Below are 21,213 nucleotides of genomic sequence, written 5' to 3'. Positions count from 1 at the left end.
AGGAAAACCAAATCCCTTCTAAAGCCCAACAAGCAAGATGAGACCAAGGGGCAGCAGGAGGGTCCCACACCGAATTTGGACACCGCAGTGGTTGTTGAAGGCACAGTCCCAGCCCGTGGCATGGCCCCAGCAGGATTTGAGCATCATGTTATGGGCTTCCCACAGCACCTTGTGCCCCCCCAGGGTGGGCGCAGCAGCCGTGGAGAATGGGGACCAGGTGGCTTTGGGATCTGCATCACAAAGGGCTCCAGGGGAAGTGTGGGAAGGGAATGGGGCTTGCAGAAGGGGTCCAGGACAGGGCTCCCAGCTCCACAAATAGATCTGTGGCCAGCCTGCCCTCCCCATAGCACTCAGCAAAAGGGGTCACTGCTTGCAGGGGATGGGAGTGGTGAAGGACGTGTCTGAGCTGTGTGCTGGAGGGAAGCACCAGTGCTGTCAGGTCCACCAGTCCTCCACGGGGTCTCCAAGCTAGGCTGGTGCACGAGCAACTTGGCAAACAGCATTTTAGGGGTTTGGGTCCCTTCCAGCAGTCACAGCTTGGGGAGGGGGTGACATCTGCCTGCACCCCCACCTCACGCCACACTCAGGGATGGGCACGGTCCATGGGTGGGCAGCCAAAACTGCCCTGGCCCGGCAGCCTCTCACCCCAACAGCAGGATCCAGCTGCAAGGGACACGCACAGGCTGCTCCCCTTAGCAAGCACGGGTTGGGGCACAGCCAGGGATTAGGAGCAGAACGCCAAAATGTTGTAGGGAAGCAAGGCCAGAGCCTGCCTTCAGCACCTGCAGGGAACCTCCAGGCCTGGGAATTCCTGGAGAGGCAGGGAGTGAGGGTTGGGGACGCAGGGATGGGATTCCAGCCTTCTTCCTTCCCAGCCCACAAGCAGAGGACCCCGGCCACCCCATTCCACCCACACATGGCAGTGGGGACTCTCGTGGCAGTGGGCAGGGCTGGCACGGATGATTGGGCAGGGCCAGGCTTTGATCTTCAGAGCAAACCAGTTTTTCCCCAGATCATCTGATATTATTGCATACGATATTATTGCAGCTGGAAGAGAAAGTGAAAAACAGTGAGGCCGGAGCTGGGGGTGATGCACGGGTGAGCAGGTCCCAGTTGTGCCCCAGCTCGGAGCAGTTTTCAGCGCAGCTCCACATCTACCTTGGTGCCTGCAGGGGCGTCTCTGGGCTGCTTTACCCAGACGTCACGCTTTGGCAGGCTGTTTATTTTCCCGACGTCCTGCAAATAAGAGAGTCGTGAGTGGCACGAGAAGGTTTCCTCCATGCATCATGCGCATTACTGCCTTGCTGTCTGTAAGCAGCCCTCGAAGCGGGATTGCCCCAGCTAAAACCAGCCAGCCTTGAGATCCTACACCTGGTAGACCCCAAAAAAACAACTGCAGCACCAGCCCACAGAGGTGGATGGCGGCTTTATTTCAGGAAAATACGAGGAAAAAAGCCTTACCCAGGAGTGACCCCAGGAGCAAACCCTTTCCCAGCAGCCGGAGCCAGCTCAGCCTCCCGGCACAGACACGTTTGGGCAGTGCTAATCCTGGAGCTCAGCGCCGGGGTGCCCAGGCTTGCCCGCCCGGGCTGCGGGGCTGGGCTGGAGCTGCCCCTCCTGTACCTACACAGCTGCCACGAGCAGCAGCAAAATCCTATTGCTTTGTGGGGTGACACCTGCCCAGCATTTGTCCTGGCTGATTCTGCCCTTTCCAAGTACAGTGAGCTGTCTTGAGGCCAAAGGGTCTCCTGCCCATCTCCCTTTAATCCACATCCCTGGAGCAGCACCCGAGTCTGAGTCCCCAAAGCCAGGCACTTTGTGCCCCCAGCTGTGGGACCCCCTGTTTTGGGGGGGCTGGGATCTGCAGCAGGATCAGGCCCAGTACTCAGCAGGCCCTCTTGGTGCACACCAGGTCTCAGTGCCAGGCTGGATGGGGCTTTGGGCAGCCTGGTCTGGTGCAAGGCGGTGTGCCCATGGCAGGGGGATGGAATTAGGTGGTCTTTGAGATCCCATCTCACCCGACCCGTTCCCATTCTGTGTTTCCAGGCCCCACAGAGCAGTGGTTGAGCAGTGAGCATGCAACTCATCTCCCAGCGGCCTGCAGGTGGCAGCTGAACCTGTGACCCAAATCTTTAGCGGGTTCAACCTGGGTTTTTCAAACCCTCCAAGCCCACCTTCCCCAGCTGCAAGGGGGTGTCCCACCAGGCTGCCAGCCCCCAGGACTTGAGCCCGAGCTCTTGGCACAAGCTGGTACCTTGCTCTTTTCCTCCTTGGCAGGTTCCTGAGTTCGGCTGATCCACAGATTAATGCGGGACGTCACCGACCCCTGGATCTTCAGGTTGTCCTGTGGCAAGGAGAGGGACAGCAGGGTTGCAGCACCAGCTCTCCCATCGCATGAAGGCAACCCGGAACAAACCCCAGGGCACAGGGAGACGGGGCAAGCCTGCAGCAGGCAGAGACCAGCCCACACCTTGGCTCCCTCCCAGCTCCCCAAATACCAGCACATCGGCACAAACCCACACTCTGCCAGAGCACAGTTTCGGTGGCTCGAGCCCAGCCCTGATCACAAAACAACCACCAAACTCCCCCCAGCAGCCTGCCGCGGTGTGCACCGGTACACAAACCGGGGAGGATTTGCCCAAAAAGCTGGTGTCTGCCCTGGCACAGGACCCTCCCAGGGGATTCCTGCCCTCACCTTCTTGGCTGTGAGTGGCTCAGCCTTGCTGGGAGCGCTGGTCTCGAAGAAGTTGCGCTTGCTGGCCACCCCCTCCGAGGTCACCACGAGGCTCTTCTGAACAGTCACGGAAGATCTCACCGACCCTGAACGCTGGGAGGAGAGAGGTCTGTGAGCAGGGGCCGTGCTGCACCCCAAGGGGTGAAGAGCAAAGCCCTGGGTCAGCTCCTTCCCTGCCCATCACCAGCTCATGGGATTGCCCACCAGGACCACACAGCATCCTCACGACCCTCTCCAAGGGATATCCCCTCTGCTCCTAAACCCTGTGGAGGATCTGTTCATCTGCATGAGACTGCCTTCATCATCCCCCTCAGGGCTGTTTGTTTTTTTTTGGTGAAGCCCAGTCCCCCTCTGCTTTCCCCCCAGCTCCAGGCCCCCTTTCCCTCTTCCCCCCCATCCCTGCACCATCCTGGCTGTGCTGAGGGTTTCGGTACCTGCACGGCCGAGGTGTACTTTTCCAGCTTCTCCTCGATGGTGGTGTTGCTACCTGGGATCCTCAGGCTCGCGCTGGTGAAGAAGAGGGGAGGGAGTTGAATGCAGCCCCCACAGTCCCCTAGACTCAGCCCATGGTCTTGGGGGGCTCCACTTGTTGGGAGGAGACCCCCTCTGACCCAGGCACTCATCCTGCCCCCAGTAGGCCCCAGTAGGACAGGGAGTCTTATCCACCCCCTGCTCCCAGACCTGAGCCCTCAGTTCCCTGAGAAGATTTAAGCCCCTAGCCCAAACCTTGCCACAGAGTTGTGGAGGGCCACTCGAACTGCCCTCCAAAGCGAGATCGAGTTGCTCAGGGACCTGTATGGTTGGGTTTTGGGTGGCTCCAAGGGTTGAGGGACACCTTATGGCACTGTAACCAACTCCTAGCAGTGCAGATGAAAACGCTGGCCAGAGACTGCCTCAAGAGACCACAGGGGCAAGCTGGGGGTGACCTGTACAGATTCCAGCTCTGTGGTGGACTTTGGTCTGCCTGCTCTCACCCCAGGCATCGCTGCCCGGTCAGCCAGGCACCCTGGGGACAGCAGACCTGTCCCAGGCCCCATCCCCTCCTCCCCCTTGGAAAACAAGGGACGAGCATCCCTGCCCAGGAAGGCCAAAGCAGCATGCAGAGGGTTGCTGACCTCCTTGTGAGAGGGCTTTCGTCTTCTTCTTTCTGTTTCTTTGAGATCACCTGGAAGACACAAGGCAAGGAGACACTGGAGCCATCCTTGGTCATCACAGATAAACACATGGAAAACTGGGTCAGAGTCAGACCCTAATTCACAGCACGGAGGATCTCAGTGGCTTTTGTGCTTTTCCCAGCCTTTTATTCCAGACTTTTTTTTTTTTTTTTTTTTGAAGGGGGCAGGCTAGAAATGAAGATATTCTTAGGGATATAACGAGGAACAAGAAGGAGGATGGGTTATTTTTTCCTCCTGCATTCTCAGAGAAGAACAGAAATGCCAGAGGGTGGATGGTCATTTCTGTGACTCTTTGGGAAATCTGAGGACAACAAGCTCCCTGTTGTCTAACCACTTCCTACAAGTTTCCATGCCAGCACAAAGTATATGAACACGGACTTGTCCACAGTCACCCGCCTTTGGTCTGACAAGGAGAAGGGAAAGGGAGGGAAGACTGAAGAAGAGCTGCAATGCCCAGACCAAGGATGGATTTCAAATGCACATTTTGGAACAGGCTCTGCCAACATGGCACGGACACCAAATCACCCCTTCCTTCATCTTCCACTGCCCTAACAGGAGTCTTTCTCCCACTTGCTTTTGCTCTTACCCGAAAGGACACGGTTCTTGGGCTGCTTCTTCTGATGGAGCTGCTGTAAGTGGCATAATTTCGAGAAGTCTCTGACTTTTCTGGAGGTTCATCTTGGGTGGGAGGTGGCTGTATTACCTCCTTTAAGGGGCTCCTGGGTGGATGCTGAGGAAAAAGCAGACATCTGATGCACCTGTGCAGAGCTTGTGGGGAAGGTTCAGCTTCAGGTACAGGGATCAGAGCAGCCAGGGTGGAAATGGTTTGGAGACAGGGGTTTGAGACCCTCCTCCTTTTGGTCTCTCCCCCTTGCTCTTGTCCTTCCAGGACTGCACACCCCAAAACTCAGCACCTTCCCCACATCCTGCTCACCTGCTGGTCCGGAGATGGGGTCCCCTCTGAGGCTATCTTCTCCTCCGTGCTGCGGATCCTCGTTCGGGTCAGGATCTTCACCTCACGGACCCGGCAGGTCCCCAGCTCCGGAGCTGCTTGCTGCTGCGGCTCCCCCTCATCCCTCCGCTGCTCCCCTCGGGGTGTCCCCGCGCCTTGTCCCTCTTTGTCCTGCAGCCGTCCCCTCACCACCACCTTCCTCTCGCGGGCTGGCTCCGGGTGCTGGTCTCCTGGTGGTGCTTCTTTGCCAGTGGCCGCATCCTGACCCTGCTCTGCAGCCCGGCTGCTCTCCTGCCCCGTGTGGGGCTGAGCCTGCTCACAGCTCGCTCCCTGCACTGCCTCCCGCTGCTCCTTCTCCTGTTTTGGCTTCTCAGACACGGCCATCGGGGACCTTGTCCGTCTCCCCTCTTGCGTCTTCAGCACCTCCGAGAGCTTGCGCTCCTCCTCTTCCTCTGGAGACGCCGGCTTCACCAGGGACTGGGGCCTAGAGAGAGACCACAGGTGTCACAAAACCACAGGGAGGTGGAGGTGGGAAGGACCCCCTGGGTCCCTCCAGTCCCCCCTGCTCCAGCAGGGCCACCCCGAGAAGGGTGCCTAGTGCCACGTCCAGGCAGGTTTGGAGCTTCCCAAGGAGACCCCACAGCCTTGGGGCAGCCTGTGCTAGGGCTGCGGCAAAAAGTTTCCAAAAGTTTGGACTACTACTCTTTTTCCTTGTTTTTGGTAGAAAAAATGAAGCTTTTCTGCAGCCTCAACCCAGGGCAGTAGCACGTTTCCTGGGAAAGCAAGCACCTCCCAGTGCCTGCAGGACTGTCCAACAAATGTTTTAAGTGGGGTGAAGGCAGCCCAGCTCCTTCCCATTCCCATCTCTGCCAAGGAAAGAGAAATGCTAGCAAAAACAAAGCCAGAGAGCTGGTAACAGCGAGCTGCAGCAGAGCCCTGCTGTGTGCAGGAGGCCTCTCAGCAGCTGCAGCAGCAGGATAATAGTGGATGCCTAGGGAAAGTGCAGGACAGGTATGAAGTCTCCAACCAGGGGAAGCTGGGGGACTTCAGGGCATATCTTGATATTCAGAAGCTCACAGTGGCTCCATAAATGTGTCCAGAAGCCTTTGCAAACCCCATAAAACATTGGCATAATATTTATCCTCATCCTGAATCCCTGCATTGCATTCACCACACAGCTGGCCTGTGCTAGCACCAGGGAAGGGGGACACGTCCTATTTACCTTGTCCATGCAGCCACATCCCACCCTTCTCCAACCCAGGCAAGAGAACAAGGCAGAGAGCTGCGGGTGCTCAGCACCACGAGCGAGGCCGATGCCCGCAGGACCTCACGCACCTGCTGGGTGTTGGGCTGGGGTCTTTCACTGGGCTCAGAGGCTCTTCATCCACCGATGAGGAGGACAGCAGGCTCCGGTGCCTTCGCCGGCGCTCCCTTTGCTGCTCTTCTTCATCCTCAAGCGTCCTCTGCTTGGCCAGGCTGTTTGGGGTGGAACATAAGGTCGTGGTGAGGCTGTGTGCCTCGCAGGGATCTTACAAAGAAAAGGGACCGCAGTGGCCTCGGAAGGGCCCAGGGGGTGGTGGAAGGACCCTTCATGGAGCAGGGGCAGAGGGACACCAACGCGAGCTGGGTGTCGCAAAGTGTTCTCGCTCCACCCAGCTGGTCCGGGCATTTCCCAACACAAGCACTTGACTTCCCAACTCCTAATTTCTCCTGTTCAAGGCAGCAGTCATTTAAAAGGAATCCCTACATTAAGCAATCCGTTCCAGGCATGGATATTTAACCTGTAACTCAGCAAGACCCTAGAGCCACCGCAGGGATCTCAACCACACGACCTCGAAGGGTAACCGCGAGTGGCAGACGGTTTTAGCCCCAGCATGAATTATGGAGGTGGCATTTTAATTTTTATTGTGCAAAAAGCCTCAGATGCAAAAGCATCCGAGGCTGAAGGGCGAGCACTGCTGAAGAGCTCTACACAGGAACAGGGACACAGGAGCCCCTTTGCTCCCTACGTGTGGCCTCCCAAAGCCAGAAGGACCAGGAACGTATTAGTCACAGCTTATACCGAAATGACAAGGTTCATAAGCACCTTTAAAGTCTCACCTTTAAAGATTTTATTTTAAACAATTCATAATTTGTAGGCTAAAATGCCAACCTGAATAAAAAGTTGTTTGGGAAGCTTTCCCTTCCTTCCGCTGTGCAAACCATGCCCAGCCTTTCTGCCGGCGCATGAGCAGTGTTGGGCAATATTTCGTGCCTGCACTGCATTTTTCACAACAGCGCTCATGTACCTGCAGCACTAGTCCTGAACCAGCTGCAAACACACACGGGGTCACCAGCACCACAAGGGGCAGCTTCCTCCTGGGAAGCCCTGGCTTTTGCCCTCCCGTGCAGGATCTGGCCCCATGCAGACTCCCAGGGGCTGGCACTCCAGCTTCATCCGGGCCCAGGGTTTGCTTTGAATTTGACTTTTCTGAACGTGGAAGTCAGAGCATGCTTGGGTCTGTGGTACTGCCAGCACTGCTGTGGACACAGTGACTCGCCGTGTGGTTTGCGAGTTACTGTGTAATGAAGCCTGGGTCATAAATTAAACCGCATTACCCCCCGCAACCACTCGTGGCTTCTGTTCTTCCTGGTGGATGGAGGCAGGGGAGCGCTGGAGGGTCAGTAAAGCAGAACGGAGAGCACGGGTCCCAGCGGGCAGCTCAGCCCCTGCCTGCAGACAGAGCAATGCCACGGGACGTGCTGTCCTCCTGCTCCCCCATCCCCAGCATGCCACCCCAGGGCGGTCCCCAACGCATGGCATGGGGTGGGACGGGGATGGAGAAGGCTGGGACCTGCCACAGGGAGCCTCTGTGAGCATCCCCAGCTGGGTCTCATCCTGCCTGGGGACATGTCCCCAGCCAGCCCCCCACAGCAGCATTTGTCGCATGGGCCTGAGCCTGCAAACGCTGATGTACAGCTGGGCTGTGCTTGCAAGGCTGCAGGGCTGTGCCTCTGCCAAGCTCTCTTTGCGTGTCCCTCCTGCAGTGACAGCGTGGAGCCCCAAAGCCAGTCCAAACACGTGTGAGAGCCGGTTACTTCTTTGATTTGCATGCACAGGCTTTCTTCAAAATGAAACAGATTTTCCTGCCTCGAATTTGCTTGGCTCCTGCAGAGGCAGCGCATATCCTGGCGTTACCAACGTGCAATTCCTCATTATCGGTAATTAAATAATCCACACATTAGGCTATGGATTTGCTTTGCCAGTCTTTCCCTCCTCTTTTCAAAGAGGGATTTCTTTCTCACTGTCTTGCCTTTTTTAACCTCAAAGAGATGAGTAAAAGAAGACTGGCAAGTCTCCCCTGCCTTGTCCTCTCCTGCCCTGTTAATCATTAGTGCTGAGATATTTGACATCTGTGCTGTTTCAGGGAATTCTGCCTCTTCTAGCGAGAGGAGAAGCTGCCTCACTGCCTTGTGAAACTTCCCGAGTGCAGGACCCCACCAGGCTCGCATTTGGGCAGCTGCACAGCTCAGAGGTGGATCTGGACGGGGTTTGGATGTTCTCTGGATCCATACTTGTGCACCCATGATGGAGGCAGTGGTGTGAGCTGGCAGCCTCTGAGCAACAGGACCTCAATTCCCAACTCTGTGCTGACCGGGCTGGGTGTCTCACCCAAAATTACAGCTGATCTGGGGACCCTTTGGCATCTCACAGCTGGATGAGGGGAGGTGGTCTCTGATCCACCACCCCGATGGGGATTTCTGCTCTGTTTTGTGGGCTGTGTCTGAACCACTATCACCACCCGTGCAGCCGGCAGTGGAGGTTGGCGGTACCGGCCCCGAGTCTGTGTGGGGTCGGTGCTGACCCCGCATCCCTGTGAGCCACCAGCCCCTGCCTCACCCGGCCGTGCCCAGGAGCTTCCATCGGAGCCCAAATTGCTTTTTGGGAAGGGCGCAGCGGCAGGGCCGGGATGGTTCAGAGGCTGGGGATGAATCAGGGCTTGCTCAGCGCCGGATGGGCAGAGCCGGGACATGCACCCGGGGGCTGCATGGGTGAGCACGAAGTCCCACAGCCACCCCTGGAGCAAGCCCGGTGCCACAGCCCCACCGGAGAGAGCCCAGGGAAAGGCAAACAGACCCAAGAGACCAGGAACACACCCAGCGCAGGGCGAGGATGCCTTTTCCAGAGCTGTTTTCCAACGCAGAGCTCAGCTTCCCCAGGCAGAAGAAACAAAACTGCCTCTGATCTCACCCACCCACGAGAAACCCCAGCAGCACCGAGCCACCTCCACAAGCAGCCCCCCGACGGCAGCCCCCGTCCGTCCCCGTCCTCCCCGACGCCCCGCGGTGCTGGCAGCCCACCCTCGCCTCCTGGCCGCGTTCAGCCACCCCCCAGGCACCCACCTGGAGAGATCGGACCAGTTCCTCCTGCTGTAAGACATCGCGGCTTCACGAGTCTCAGAGAGCCCCCAAAACCTGCGCTGGCATCCAGGCCGAGGCGCCGGCGGACCCACGGGGATTTGCGCTGCTCGGGGAGGGAGGGACTCCCTGCAAGGTTATTTCCCTGTGCACCTTTACCCTGCCTGCAACCCGTTTACCACCACGCAGCATCACATGGTCTCTTATCTACCTTGACAGAGGCAAGGCTGTAATTTGTCTACTAGCGGCGCCGCGCAAAAGACGCCCTGCCCAGGAGTGCCACGCAGAGCAAATCCCTGCTCGCTGCCTGCTGTGCCAGGGCTCGGAGAGGGACCCGCGCTCGGGGCTGGATCCATCCAGGTCTCCCAGGGTTTCGGAGACAACTCCCAGCCCAGAACCTGTTCTACCAGCAGCTCTGCACCCGTCAACACCTCCTCCAACGCCGGCCTGGAGGAGGTGAATTACCTTGGGCTGCGTGGGAGGAGGCAGCCGCTGGCTCTCCGGGATCCAAAACAGTCATTAAAACACCTCCGTCAGGGCGCAGACCGACCCTTTCCAAAGAGCAGGGCAGGGTGCCCCCCTTTTTGCAGCCCGGTCTGGATGCCTTGGGTGGAGCAGACACAGCTCCATTTTTTTTTTAGATTTGCTGCAGTAAAAAGCACTCAGAAAGTCTTTGGGGAGGCGGGGGAAGCCTGAGCAGGGGGTGATTTTTGGGTGCTGAAGCCCTGTGCACGCACACCCCGCTCCTGGCCTGGCCCACCCAAGCCACCAGCCCCACCAGGCTGGTCCCCAGTCCCCGTGCCCCCACTTCTCACACCGTGCCCTCTTTGAAGGGCAGGGGGGAGGCAACGGGGGGCTCACTGGGGCCACGAGGGCACCCCAAGCACCGCAGGCTGGGCAGGTTGGTGGATGACTGCAGATGTCCTCTGGGACCCCTGGGTCTGCGGCCCCCACAGGGTCCCCAGGGGAGGTGATGTGGCCAAGCCCCTTTCCCTGCCTCTGCCCCACAGGGTGTGCCCAGCGCCCAAGCAGCTCTCTGAACCAAAGGTGCCTGATTAAAATCCCGTCTCTAAAATACAGCCCTGTCAAATGAGCCATCCACCACGAGCCAGGCTCGTTCTGCTTTTCTTCCTCTTCGCTGTCACAGCTGTCTTTCAAGTGCTGTCATACATACGGAAAGTTCAGTGAGCTGTGGCACAAGGGAAAAAAATTACTTAAATAACCTTGTAAGCGTCCCGCTAATTGCTGGCAAACTATATATAGCAGTCCAGCATCAGCAAGCTACTATAAAGCAATAAACCTTTCTGATTAATGCACAGCGAGCACTTTACTTGCAAAACTCATTGCCAAAGGATATCACTGAAGCACAGGACTTAACAGGATTTATAAAAAGGATTACACCAGCGTAGTGAAAGAACACCCCCAGCTAGGATCTATACGGCAAAGGAACATAAAACCTCACGGTTTGTGATTCCTCTGGTTACGACAATGAGGAAATTCTAGACAGGCATTTAGCAGACAGGGATTAAGCAGGGGACAGGAGCTGGTGACGCTCGCCCCTCACACTCCCCCAGTCTTTATTTTCAGCTCAGACAATTTTTGAGCTGAATCAAAGACCCCCCCCAGGGGGCTGCTCCTCCGGGGACCTGCCCTGGTTCTCTCAAGCCCAGGAGAACTGCTGGCGTGAACCTGCGGCGAGGAGTTCCCCGGGTCTGTTCCACGCTGCAGGAAGAGCTCCCACCTCTCCAGCTGGGGCTGATTCATGCTGAGCTGTTTGGCTGCACGAAGCGTTGATCTCCAGCCTCCAGGACACTCCTGGTCTGAGATTTGTGCTGTCACAGAGCGGTTAGCTCATGTTTTCCCCTGTGCTGCTTTTTTTTTCTTTTCTTTCATGTTTGCTCTAATCCCAGGCTCTCACTCCCAGGTAGACAATGGCCAGCCTCGAGCCCATTGTCTTAAACATGAAGTCATGTTGAATTTTTCTCTCTGTGTGTCACTTTGTACTCTTCCTGAAGCTCATCGGCACTTTTATCTTTTATTCCCAAATCCCAATCCTGCAAGGTTCCTCAGAATGCCTTCATCATGACCCTTCATCTCTGCCATGCTGGATACACCCAAATTATCTGCAGGCTTATCTCGCCATTGCTGTTTCCTATCTGTTAACTGATTATTTACCTCTGGTTGGACTTTCCTTCTTAACCGTGGCTGACCTTTTCCAGCCTTTGCTCCTGGAAATCCAGGAAAACTCTTACCTACTGAGTCACCCTTAGCCACTAGCTTGCCGACGCCTTCAGCGCACACCAGCAGCTTTGTGAAGCCAGACTTCCCTGTACAAAATCTATTTCAGCTGCCCCACGCTCATCACCAAAGCAGCATTCACCAGCTCAGCCCAAGCTGCAGGTCCACAAAGCAGGATGTGATGAAATTGGGTGCGGGCACAAGTGGGGAACCAGGCTGACATTTATCCAGACCTGCTCCACGCACCAGGCTGCTGTGTGTGCTGCCCCAGATCTCCACCCAGGAGAGGAGGAGGACAAGGGTACGGTGCAGAGCTGTGCTTCTCCCTGGACACCCGCTTTGCCCAGGGTGGAGAGCTTGCAGCCAGCCCTGCAGCTCCTGAGGAGCTCCAGGAGGCCAGACTGATGCAGATCAGCAGAAGGCACCCATTTATACCTGCTAAGGAGCTAGACCAGGATCAGCTGGTTTTGCTTTTTTTTTTTTTTTTTTTTTTTTTTCCCTTGGGAACAGTGTCCTGTGTCTCATCCCTATGCAGAGCCTGTTTCTTTGGCTACAGGGCAGTGGAGAGCTTCCAGTTTCCATAACCGTGCTGCAATTAGGGCATTCCTCTGCCTCGCCCCAGGGCCCAGCGGTGGATCCTGCACCTCCGCCTTGCCCTGCGTGGTCCCCAGCCTCGGCCCCAGCTCAGCTCCTTCAGCACCCTTGCTCCCTGCCTAAAATTCCTTCAGCTTTTGGAAAGATGGGGGTGATGCACTAGAAATTCATAGTACTGAGCTACCTGCACTGTACAAAGAAAGCCAGGCAGGAAAACATCTGAGGCTGGTGCGTTGCTGTTCAGAAACTGGGTAAAACCCAACCACAGACTGACATCTTCTGTAGGAAGGGAACAGCCATTGTCTGAACTGCCTAGGAAGGAAGGAAGGAAGAAAAGGACATTTTAGACAAACACTAATTCAGAACTGCCCCCCTGGAGCCCCAGGGGTGCTGTGATGTTTTCGGGCTCCCCTCCCCAGCAGATCCCCTCCTGTGGTGCCCCAGGACCACGTCTCATGATGCACGGACAGCCCCAAAGGGGTGTCACTGGCAACGTCCCAGCTGACCCATTACATGGACAGACCGAGAGCAGCCGATGTTGCCAGCTGGAAAGCAGCTGTGTGGCAGATCCCATCCCTGACAGCACAGGAAATTAGCTGTAATTAATGAGGAATTCCTTCTGATATGAGCAATGAGGCAGAGGTTGACTTTCCTCTCTGGGCTGGGGCAGGGAGCTGCAGGGGTGCAGCTGAGCTGCAAATACCCCCAGGGCAGCACCCGGTGGAGCTGACACATCCCCAGGGAGCACCCTGGAAAAGGAGTTTTTTGGTTTTTTTACAGCCAGCTAGGAGGGAGATTTTTGAATGGCCACATCAGGCCGAGCCCTTTGCTTCTCCCTCACTGCAGTTTTGACAGCAAAACCTTTCCAGTTGAAAATCGTTGCATAGATTTTTTTTTTTTTTTTTTTTTTGACGAACCAATTTAAGCAAGTTTTGCAATTTTGAGCTTCCCTTGTTTTGCTCTGGGGGTTCTCAGCTGCCAAAAGTTGCGGCGTGGGGGATGGTAGGCACAAGGCTCTGTTCAGTTCAAGGAGACGGGACTGACTCATGCCCTTCTAGAAATAAACCCAGTTTCATTAGTGACTGCTCCAAGCATCATCTTCTCCTCCAAAGGAGAGCACCTTGAAATTCCCCCTGGAACTGCAAGGGGCAGGAGAAGAGCTGGCTCCCAGGGCACGGAGCCAGGAGAGCTCAAAGCACACAGCTGCATCTTCCCCTCGAGACTCGAGGCGGGGGGTTTCCATGCTTCTAAGAAAGCTGAAATCCACAAAACTTTGTCAGCCATGGCAACTGATGGTCATGGGAATGGTTTTGTGCCAGACCAGGATGAAAGCAGCAACTGGAGAACGTCGTATCGAAAAAGCGGGTGAACTTACAGAGAAAGGAGTTTGGGGTCAGGTTGGTTTTTTTTGCTTTTTTCCCTCCAATTTAAAACCCAGGCTGGCCATACGAAGTCAGCTGCAGCCTGTGATGAGCACACGTAGGTCTGGGACCTCGCTGAGGACACCCTGGGAGCAGAGACGTGCTGGAGAGCCCCAGGCTTTGCTCGGCCACAGTTTGGGGAGTTTTGGTGCTGAGGATCTGGCGACGAGCTGGGCTCTGAGGAGCACCCACGGGAGCCTGGTCCCACAGCACCCATCGCCCGCATTGCCTTTCATCTCCCTGCCATCCCTCCCTGCCCCGCAAACACGACCCCTTTTATTAAAGTCCCAAATTATCGTAATTAACGCCAAGCTCAAAGCAACTGCTCTCGACCCCGACTCGGCTGGGGTTTTCTGCTGCTGTTTCAGGTCTGAAGCAGGCTTTGTTTCCATGAAACCTCCCTGCATTTTCCAGCTCTTCCAGTCGGTCAGGTACAGCCATCGCCTCTGCCTCCACACCTTTCTTCCCCTGCCAGAATCGCAGCCGAGTGTGTGAGCTCCCCCGGGGATAGCTGCCGCCCAGATCCCGGGACGCAGCCCTGGCGCGGCGCCCGCTCGGGCAGCGAGCTCGGAGGGGCGAGATCGGAGCCGAATCCCGGCACGGTGGCAGCTCCCCCATCCCCAGCACGTCGAGATTTGGGAGGAAAACGCGGGTGGGAAGGGCTCTGGGCGCTGGGCAGCAGCTCTGGGGGTGGGACAGGTGGTGTTGCCCCTGCGAGGGGGATGCAGAGGGGGACACGGTGACAGCCGCAGGGGGGTGGAAGTGGGAAGGGACCTCAGGAAGTCATCTGATGAAGCAGCCCAGGACACCATCGGCTTCTTTGTGAGCCACACTGCTGGTTCCTGGTCACCTTGGTGTCCTGCAGGGCCCCCAGGGCCTTTCTTGCCTGGCTGCTTCCCTGAGGGTGCCCCAGTTTGTCCTAGGATTGGGGTTGGGGCTGGGGCTAGTCCTCCAGGGACAGGGCTTGGCACTTCCCAGGGAACCCCACGAGGTCCCTGCAGCCCATTTCTCCAGCCTGTCCATGTCCCTTCGGATGGCTTCGCTTTGAAAATGGGGATGCTGCTGCGATTGCTCTGGATACCTGGGGACGGGGACAACAACCAGGAACACCCTGCCAAGGGCTGAGCCTCAGCATCCCCTGCAGTGCAACCAGGCAGAGGCCCCATTTTGGTGCAAATCCTCCCCAATCCTCCCCTCTCCTCCCTCCAGCCCTGCTGGTGTGTTCCTCTCCCCCTGCTTGCATCCACCCAGCTGCAGTTTTGGGGGGCTGTGATATAGGGAAGGGTGGCATGGGGTGGCTAGGGGTGGACTGGGGCTCTCAGCAGAGCTGGGAGCAGCCAACGGGGGCTGGAAGAGATGACCCCATGCAAGGCTGGTCCCAGGGCGTGCTGGCCTGAGAGCTATCACGAGGACATCGCCGGGTGGCAGGAAAGGGCCAGGATGTCTCCCCCAGGGGGCTGTGGACCAGCAGCTGCTCGTGGCCCACGCAGTGAGGAGCCCACGCGGCGCAGCCCCGGAGACCGTCCTTTAATGCAGGAGCAGCCACGCGGGCACATCTCAGGCTGCACCCAAGGGTGAGGGGAGCAGGGGGACCGGCGGCCGTCCCCAGGGCATCTGGGCAGTGGCAGGAGGGGCTGGCTGGCTGGTGGCCCCTCCAGGAGCACGTCCCGTGGGGGTGATGCCCGCGGGAGCCGCTGTGCTGGGGCCGTGTGGGAGCAGGGCAAGAGGCAGAGCTGGAAGGAAGAAGCTCGGGTCTCCTTCCCGCACGGTTGTCCACACTTCTCATCTCGGTGTTGAGCTCGGGGTGAGGGTGCAAAGAGTACAGAGGGGCAGCAAGGGAAAAGGGGGCAGGTAGCGGGGTTGGGGACCTTCTTCTGCCCTGGCACACCTGTGGGAGAGAAACAGAGCAGAGCAGTGGGGCAGAAGAGGAATTTCACCAAAAGCTGCCCAAAGCTGGTGCCACCCATGCCCGCACTGTGCAGGATGAGCACAGCGTGGGCAAACCCTGGGGATATGGGGAGGAGAAGCCAGGGGAGCTGCTGGTGGGGGCTCCACGGTTGGGATGTGTGGGGCAGGGACGTGTCCCCCCTGTGGGGTGGGAGATGGGGCAGGCAGTGCCTCTTTGGGGCCGTTCTGCATTGCCCCAGCCACAAGCACAGGCAGGGGATGCTGCAGGGCGCACGGGCGGACGGAGCCCCTACCTCTCACTGCCCCGTGGGGGACTTGGCGGCGTCGAACATCTTCTTCCTCCCCTCCATCCCCGACATGGCCTCCACGTTCTTGCGCCAGTCGCCCACTTCCACGGGGCGCTCCTGCCAGGGGGAACGGGGACAGGGATTAGTGGGGGGACAGCCGGCAGCCCCACACCATCCCACCCCACAGCACAGAGCCCTGCTCGGGGTCAGCAGCTGCCCTGCTGCAAACCCCCATGCCCCGTGGGCCTGGGGCTGGCCGGGAGCTCTGGGTGCACGTGGGCACCTCCCCAAAACCTGGCTAAACTGCACCGGGAGGCACGAAAATCCCAGAAAATCTCTTTAGGAGGAAGAAGCCAGCACGTGGGACTAACTCCAGAGCTACACCAAATGCGAGCAGAACCATTTTCTGCGCCCATTTTCTGCGCAGGAGGCTCCCCGCTGCGCTTCCTCCCAGCTCTCGGATGGGACTGGGGTTGCTGGTGATACTGGGAGAGCCCAGCAGCCGCGGCTGGGGCAGAACGGGGAGGTGGAGGCGGTCCTGGGAGTGTGCCAGGCACCGGCCCTGCCAGCCCACAGGCATTCATAGATTACGAGCCGTGCCCCAAAATCATCTCACGGCATCTGCAACAGACTCAGATCTGTTCACCGCCTGGCGTTGAGATCTGTAAGTGCAGTTTTCTGTCCGAAGGGCTGAAAACATGCCCTACTAGCAACAGGGGGGAAAAAAATAAAAATAAAAAATAAATTAAAAGAAAATGTTGTGCTGCTGGGAAAGCAGCACAACTCTTCTTCGGAAGTGTGGGGGGGGATCTTTACATCCCAACATTGCTGCTGCTGCGGAAAGGACCAAAGGACCAAAACATTGCAATTCCTGAACATGGCACTGAGACAAAAATCCCCCCCGGTCTTTTTGGGGTTGTCAAAGTGCTCTGCTGCAGCACTGCCGGGATGTCCAGCCCGACAGCCAGCACGGTGACAGGATTTGTGCCTCCTCGTGGATATTTAGCCAGTGACGGGCTCAAGGCAGTGAGCCGGGACGAGGTCGAGGTGCAGAGCTGGGACCCTGGCCCCTCAGGGTGCCATTTCCCACCTGGAAGCAGCGACAGCTCCGGTGGCTGCTGCTGCTGTGTCCCCATGCCCACATCCCACCCCTCGGAGGGGCTCAGCACCCCTGGGTGGGTCTGGGCACCCCGTGCTGCCCCCAGTTTGGGGGACAACTTTCCCTTCTCGTATCTCTGCAGTCACTAGGACTGGGCTGCCTGTCTCAAGTGTGCTTGCTGGGCTTGCTTCCTCTTATCTAATCTGGGTCTGGGAGTCTCCTGGGTTGTTTTCTGGGTGTGATTGCAGTAAACAGGAGCTCTGCTCGTTCCCAAGAAGACCAAAGACCAAACTCCCAGCTCAGCAGGTACACCGAGGGAGCTGCAGTACCCCTGCTGGAAGGGCCCCACTCGTCCTGGGAGGGAAGAGCATCCCCGAGGCAGCCACAGCTCTCACTCACCATCGTCCTGCAGCCGCCTGGCCCAGCCAAACTGCTCCCGTGGTGCCATGCAACGGGCACAGCACGCTCACAAGGAACCAGGACAACCCTCGAGGCTTCCCAGGGGACCTTGGAGAAGGGCGAGGGCAGTCCTGGGAGCCCTCTCTGCCTCTGGGAGAGCGACCCACCTTCTCCGTGTCCTCCTTCTTGACGGACTTCAGGTTGGCTCTGAGGTCCATGGAGACCTTGTGCTTGGAGCCCAGCAGAGCCCTCAGCATGGCATCGGCGGAGACGCGGACCCGCCGCAGGGGCGGTCGCTTAAACTTCCCCCGCAGGTCAAGCACTTTGATTTTCAGGTCCTTAATCTGCGGGAGGAGGGCAGGGGAGGGGGTCACTGCCTTGCAGAAGATGCCCCTGCGTGTAGCAGGACTCTGCTGACCCTGAGCCACAGCTGGGACAGGCCTGGCCTTGGGGACACCTCCACCAAGGGACCGTCCACCCGAGCACAAAGCTCCCCCTGCCTCACGTAGCAGCCGGGCAGTTCACGTAGCAGCAAGCCCGTCCTGCTGCCTACCTCCCTGGTGTTGTGGTTGCACTTGGCTTCGATGTCATATCGCTCCTCGTCCACGATCTCAACCTTCTCGTGCAGCTCCCTGCACAGGTCCTGGGGGCCAAGCACAACAGGGGAGCGGTGAATGCTGGGGAAACCCAGAGGAGCCTTGCTCCACGCTCAGGACACAGAAAAATACCTGGAGCTGGCTCAGGGAGAGCCCGCTGGTGTGCAGCGGCGTGACGCGCTCCGCCAGGTACCTTTCCTTCTCTGACTGTTTGTCCACGATCTCCTGATCCCATTCCTCCTTCGCTTTTGCCAGCATCAAGCTCTGTGGACACACGCAGACAGTGGAGGTGTGAACGTCCAGGCTCTTGCATCCACCCCACAGCCTCCCCACACAGGGTCTGCGGGTGGGACGGGGACGTCCCCGCCTGCCCCCAAACCTCCCCTCACTGCCGCTGCCCTCCCCAGGTCCCTGCTTTGCAGCAGCACACATCAAACCCCCCCCGCAGCCTTCGTGTGGTGACCCTGGAGGCAGGGGAGCGGCGGGGCTGAGATATCAGAGGGCTGCGGTGGTCCAGGTGGGTGCCGACCTCAGCACTTTCCTGCGTGGCTTGGCCCTGCCAGAGACCTTCCCAAGGGGAGATTTGCTCGGCGTGTCAGCCGCAGGGCCCACATGAGGGAGGGTTTCTGAGCCGACGAGGTGGGGACGGGAGCTGCTCCCAAAGCCCACGTTGCGGCCGTGCCCCATCGCTGTCCCACCAGCCCCAGCTCCGTTTCCCCAGCCAAACCCCAGGGAGTTTCCAACCCTTAGGACTCACCTTCAACAGCAGCTTGCGCGAGGCTGTGATCTTGGATTTTCTCTAGGGGAAAGGGGAGGAAAGAAAGCTTTGAAAACAAACTCAGAGCAAACGCAGGGGAGCATCAAATCACTCCGAGAGGCAGGGCACTTACCTCCCTGCAGGCAGGCACGCGTTCAGGCAGGAGCAATAAGGAAGGAGAAGAGAGAACGGGGCATCAGTGAGCAGCAGGCAGAAAGAGGAGGCAGCAAAGCAAAGTGGTTGCAGTCGGTGTCATTTCTGCGTGCAATATTTGGCTCCTACAGGCCAGCCCAGTCTGCAGCCAGGCTGAGAGGGCTGAACTCTCTGGAAATGCAGTTTTTCTGAAGACCAGCCCTCAAAAAGCCAGAATTCCACTCAAATGTGGCAAGTGAGCTGTCATGGTACCCATTTTGCCAGGTCCCCGAGGCTCGGGTCACAGCACCCTCATCCACACCTTCCTGCTCAGCCTGGAGCCTGGCCCTGACGGGGCACAGAGGTCTCGAGCACTGCCTGGACCCCATAAAAAGAGACGGGATCAACCAGCACAAGCAGGGAGCATTGAATGACAGCCGAGGGAAACCCCTGCTACTTACGGCTCTGGCATCGTGGCTTCGTGCTGTTCTCCTAGAAATAAATAAATGCAAGAATAAATAACTAAAAAGGGAATGGAGCTGAAACAGGTGAGCAACTCCCAAAGCTGAGCTCCCCGTGGAGCCACAGGCTTGCAGGAGGGACAGAGCGAGGGGCCATGGCCACGCATAGCAGATTCCTTCAGCATCCACATCCCCGTGAAATACTCACAGCTTCATATTTTAAATACTCTCGGTAACCCTATGCCCCAGCAGCAGCTGCAAAATGCTGTTCCCCGGCACTGCCTCTAACACCGCCCCTGCTCGCCCAGAGGCCAGGTGCTGCATAAACCCGAGGGATAGAAAAATCCGGGGGAAAAATGCCAATCTTTTGGAAAACGCCAATTTTGCTTTCCTCTTTCCATCCAGGAGTAACAAACTGAAGACACATTTCAGAAAGAAATGGCTTTCTGCAGTGTTTGGTTCTGTTCCTTTGAACAAGGCTGAGATTTTTTGCCTCAACCTTTTGCATCCCCACGAATTTGGGAAACATTTTAAACCCCAAAGATTACTCCTGGGAAGAAAAAAAAAAAAAAAAGTCTATTTCTGGTCTCCTGGAGTAGCTCTGAGGCATGCGTGGGGGCTGTGCTGAGCAGATCCCAGTGTTTCAGGCAGCACTTCACCTCCCAGCCCCGTCCACTTGTCCCTGTCTCCTCCCCGTCCCCCGCTGCCTTGCCAGAACTGTGGCTTGAAGGATTGCAGCTGGCGAGGAAAATGCCATAAAATCCCAGCAGGAGCCCTCTCCCTCGGGACCTGCCAGATCCCTGGCCCTACAAGGAATAACTCCAAGAACTGGAGATAAATATTTATGTATATATACATATGTTTAGCAAATCCTCATCCATCAGTTGTAAGCCACCGATTTCACTCCTTTTTGGAGGTTTTTGGTGACAAAATGAACATCCCAGAGGACACACGAGGAAGGCGGCTGCTCTTGGCTGACACGGGTCAGTTCCCAGCTTCTCCCTCCCAATCTTTCCGGGGGGGCAGCGAAGCCTTTGGCTCCCTGGCGCTGGGCAGGGGCTGGCGGAGCCGCTCGGCGTCTCCCTCCTTCCCCGGTGGAACAAAGCCGCAGTCCCAGGAGCTGGCACCCACACCACACCTCAGCCCAGTGACCTCTACCAAGGTCAACCAAGTTTTGGGGCCAAACATTCCTAATTTGACTTCCCAGAGGACAGCCAGGGCTCTACCGAGCAGTAAGACGCGCCCAGCAATCTTGTGTCAGGGATTTTGGGGCTCCAGCCAGAAATAGAGCATCCGAAAAAGACTTTGCTCTCTGATGGGGACAAGAGGATCTGGGCAAGTTAATTCTGCAATGCCTCCATCCGTGAAAAGCTTAAAAAGCGTATAACAACTTTAAATCACAGAAAACCCCTTAATTCCAACACAGCCAGCCCTGACACCCCCCCGCAGTGCAGGGGCTGGAGGCAGGCTGTGCACAACCAGCGCGATGCCACGCACGCTGCTCGCACCCCAAATTCCCCTCCCTGCTCCCACCAGTGACCCTGAGCAGTGAAACCAGGATGAAAGGGCTAGTGCTCCCCAAAATGCTCCCGTTTGCCACTTTTCAGGAAAATTCAACAAGCCTCAGCTGCAAAGCAGCCGGGGCAGGTACTTCTCCCCTTCTCACCAAGCCTCTCTCCGGGAGCAGAGGAAACCTTTGGCAGATGCAGGTTGCACCGGGCTCTCTGCCAGACCCAGGAGCACCCCCCCATGAAGAAGTGGGAGAAATTCAGCCCAAATTTGCCTGCCGGGGGGAGCCGGTCCCACTGCTGGGCGACCCCAGCACCCGCAGCACGGCCGGGGCCGGGATCCCTCTTACCTCGGTGGTGCCTGGTGTCAGCGGAGCCGCGCACTGCGGGGCCCGGCGGCGGAGGGGGAGTATTAAACCACAGGCGGCTTGCAAGTGGTCAGTAAAAATAGCACAAATCCCCTCTTGTGTGCACACGTTTGCTGCGAGCCCCGGCGCCCTGTGACGTGCGGCACCCACCTGGGGCACGGCCTCGAAGACGGGGCGCCACGAGGC

General features: G+C 57.7%; 2 protein-coding genes across 7 annotated transcripts; both read right to left on the bottom strand.

The window, feature by feature from the left end:
• Positions 1-1,001: 1,001 nt before the first annotated feature.
• LAD1 (ladinin 1) lies at positions 1,002-9,439 on the bottom strand. Of its 2 annotated transcripts, XM_084497892.1 has the most exons (10): positions 9,245-9,439; positions 6,197-6,337; positions 4,844-5,345; positions 4,496-4,639; positions 3,850-3,899; positions 3,169-3,241; positions 2,696-2,827; positions 2,255-2,344; positions 1,159-1,236; positions 1,002-1,047 (listed from the first exon to the last, which is right to left on the bottom strand). In XM_084497892.1, the coding sequence occupies exons 1-10, from the start codon at positions 9,280-9,282 to the stop codon at positions 1,039-1,041; spliced, it is 1,257 nt and encodes a 418-aa protein (XP_084354018.1). In that variant the 5' UTR covers positions 9,283-9,439; the 3' UTR covers positions 1,002-1,038. The 2 variants fall into 2 exon arrangements, with proteins under 2 accessions (XP_084354018.1, XP_084354017.1); XM_084497891.1 differs by having other exon boundaries at positions 1,002-1,236.
• A 5,585-nt stretch (positions 9,440-15,024) lies between these two features.
• Positions 15,025-21,213, bottom strand: TNNI1 (troponin I1, slow skeletal type). 5 transcript variants are annotated; one of them, XM_084497653.1, is made up of 8 exons: positions 21,010-21,213; positions 19,148-19,182; positions 18,559-18,600; positions 17,934-18,065; positions 17,759-17,848; positions 17,373-17,549; positions 15,714-15,824; positions 15,025-15,400 (listed from the first exon to the last, which is right to left on the bottom strand). In XM_084497653.1, exons 4-7 carry the CDS (start codon positions 18,057-18,059, stop codon positions 15,717-15,719), a joined length of 501 nt encoding a protein of 166 aa, XP_084353779.1. In that variant the 5' UTR covers positions 18,060-18,065; positions 18,559-18,600; positions 19,148-19,182; positions 21,010-21,213; the 3' UTR covers positions 15,025-15,400; positions 15,714-15,716. The 5 variants fall into 5 exon arrangements, with proteins under 5 accessions (XP_084353779.1, XP_084353780.1, XP_084353778.1 ...); XM_084497654.1 differs by having other exon boundaries at positions 19,152-19,182; positions 21,010-21,073; XM_084497652.1 differs by lacking the exon at positions 21,010-21,213 and adding an exon at positions 19,360-19,479 and having other exon boundaries at positions 19,152-19,182.

Source organism: Aythya ferina (assembly GCF_964211825.1).
Source record: "Aythya ferina genome assembly, chromosome: 25".
Taxonomy (NCBI): domain Eukaryota; kingdom Metazoa; phylum Chordata; class Aves; order Anseriformes; family Anatidae; genus Aythya; species Aythya ferina.
This window is presented reverse-complemented; position numbering and strand designations above follow the sequence as displayed.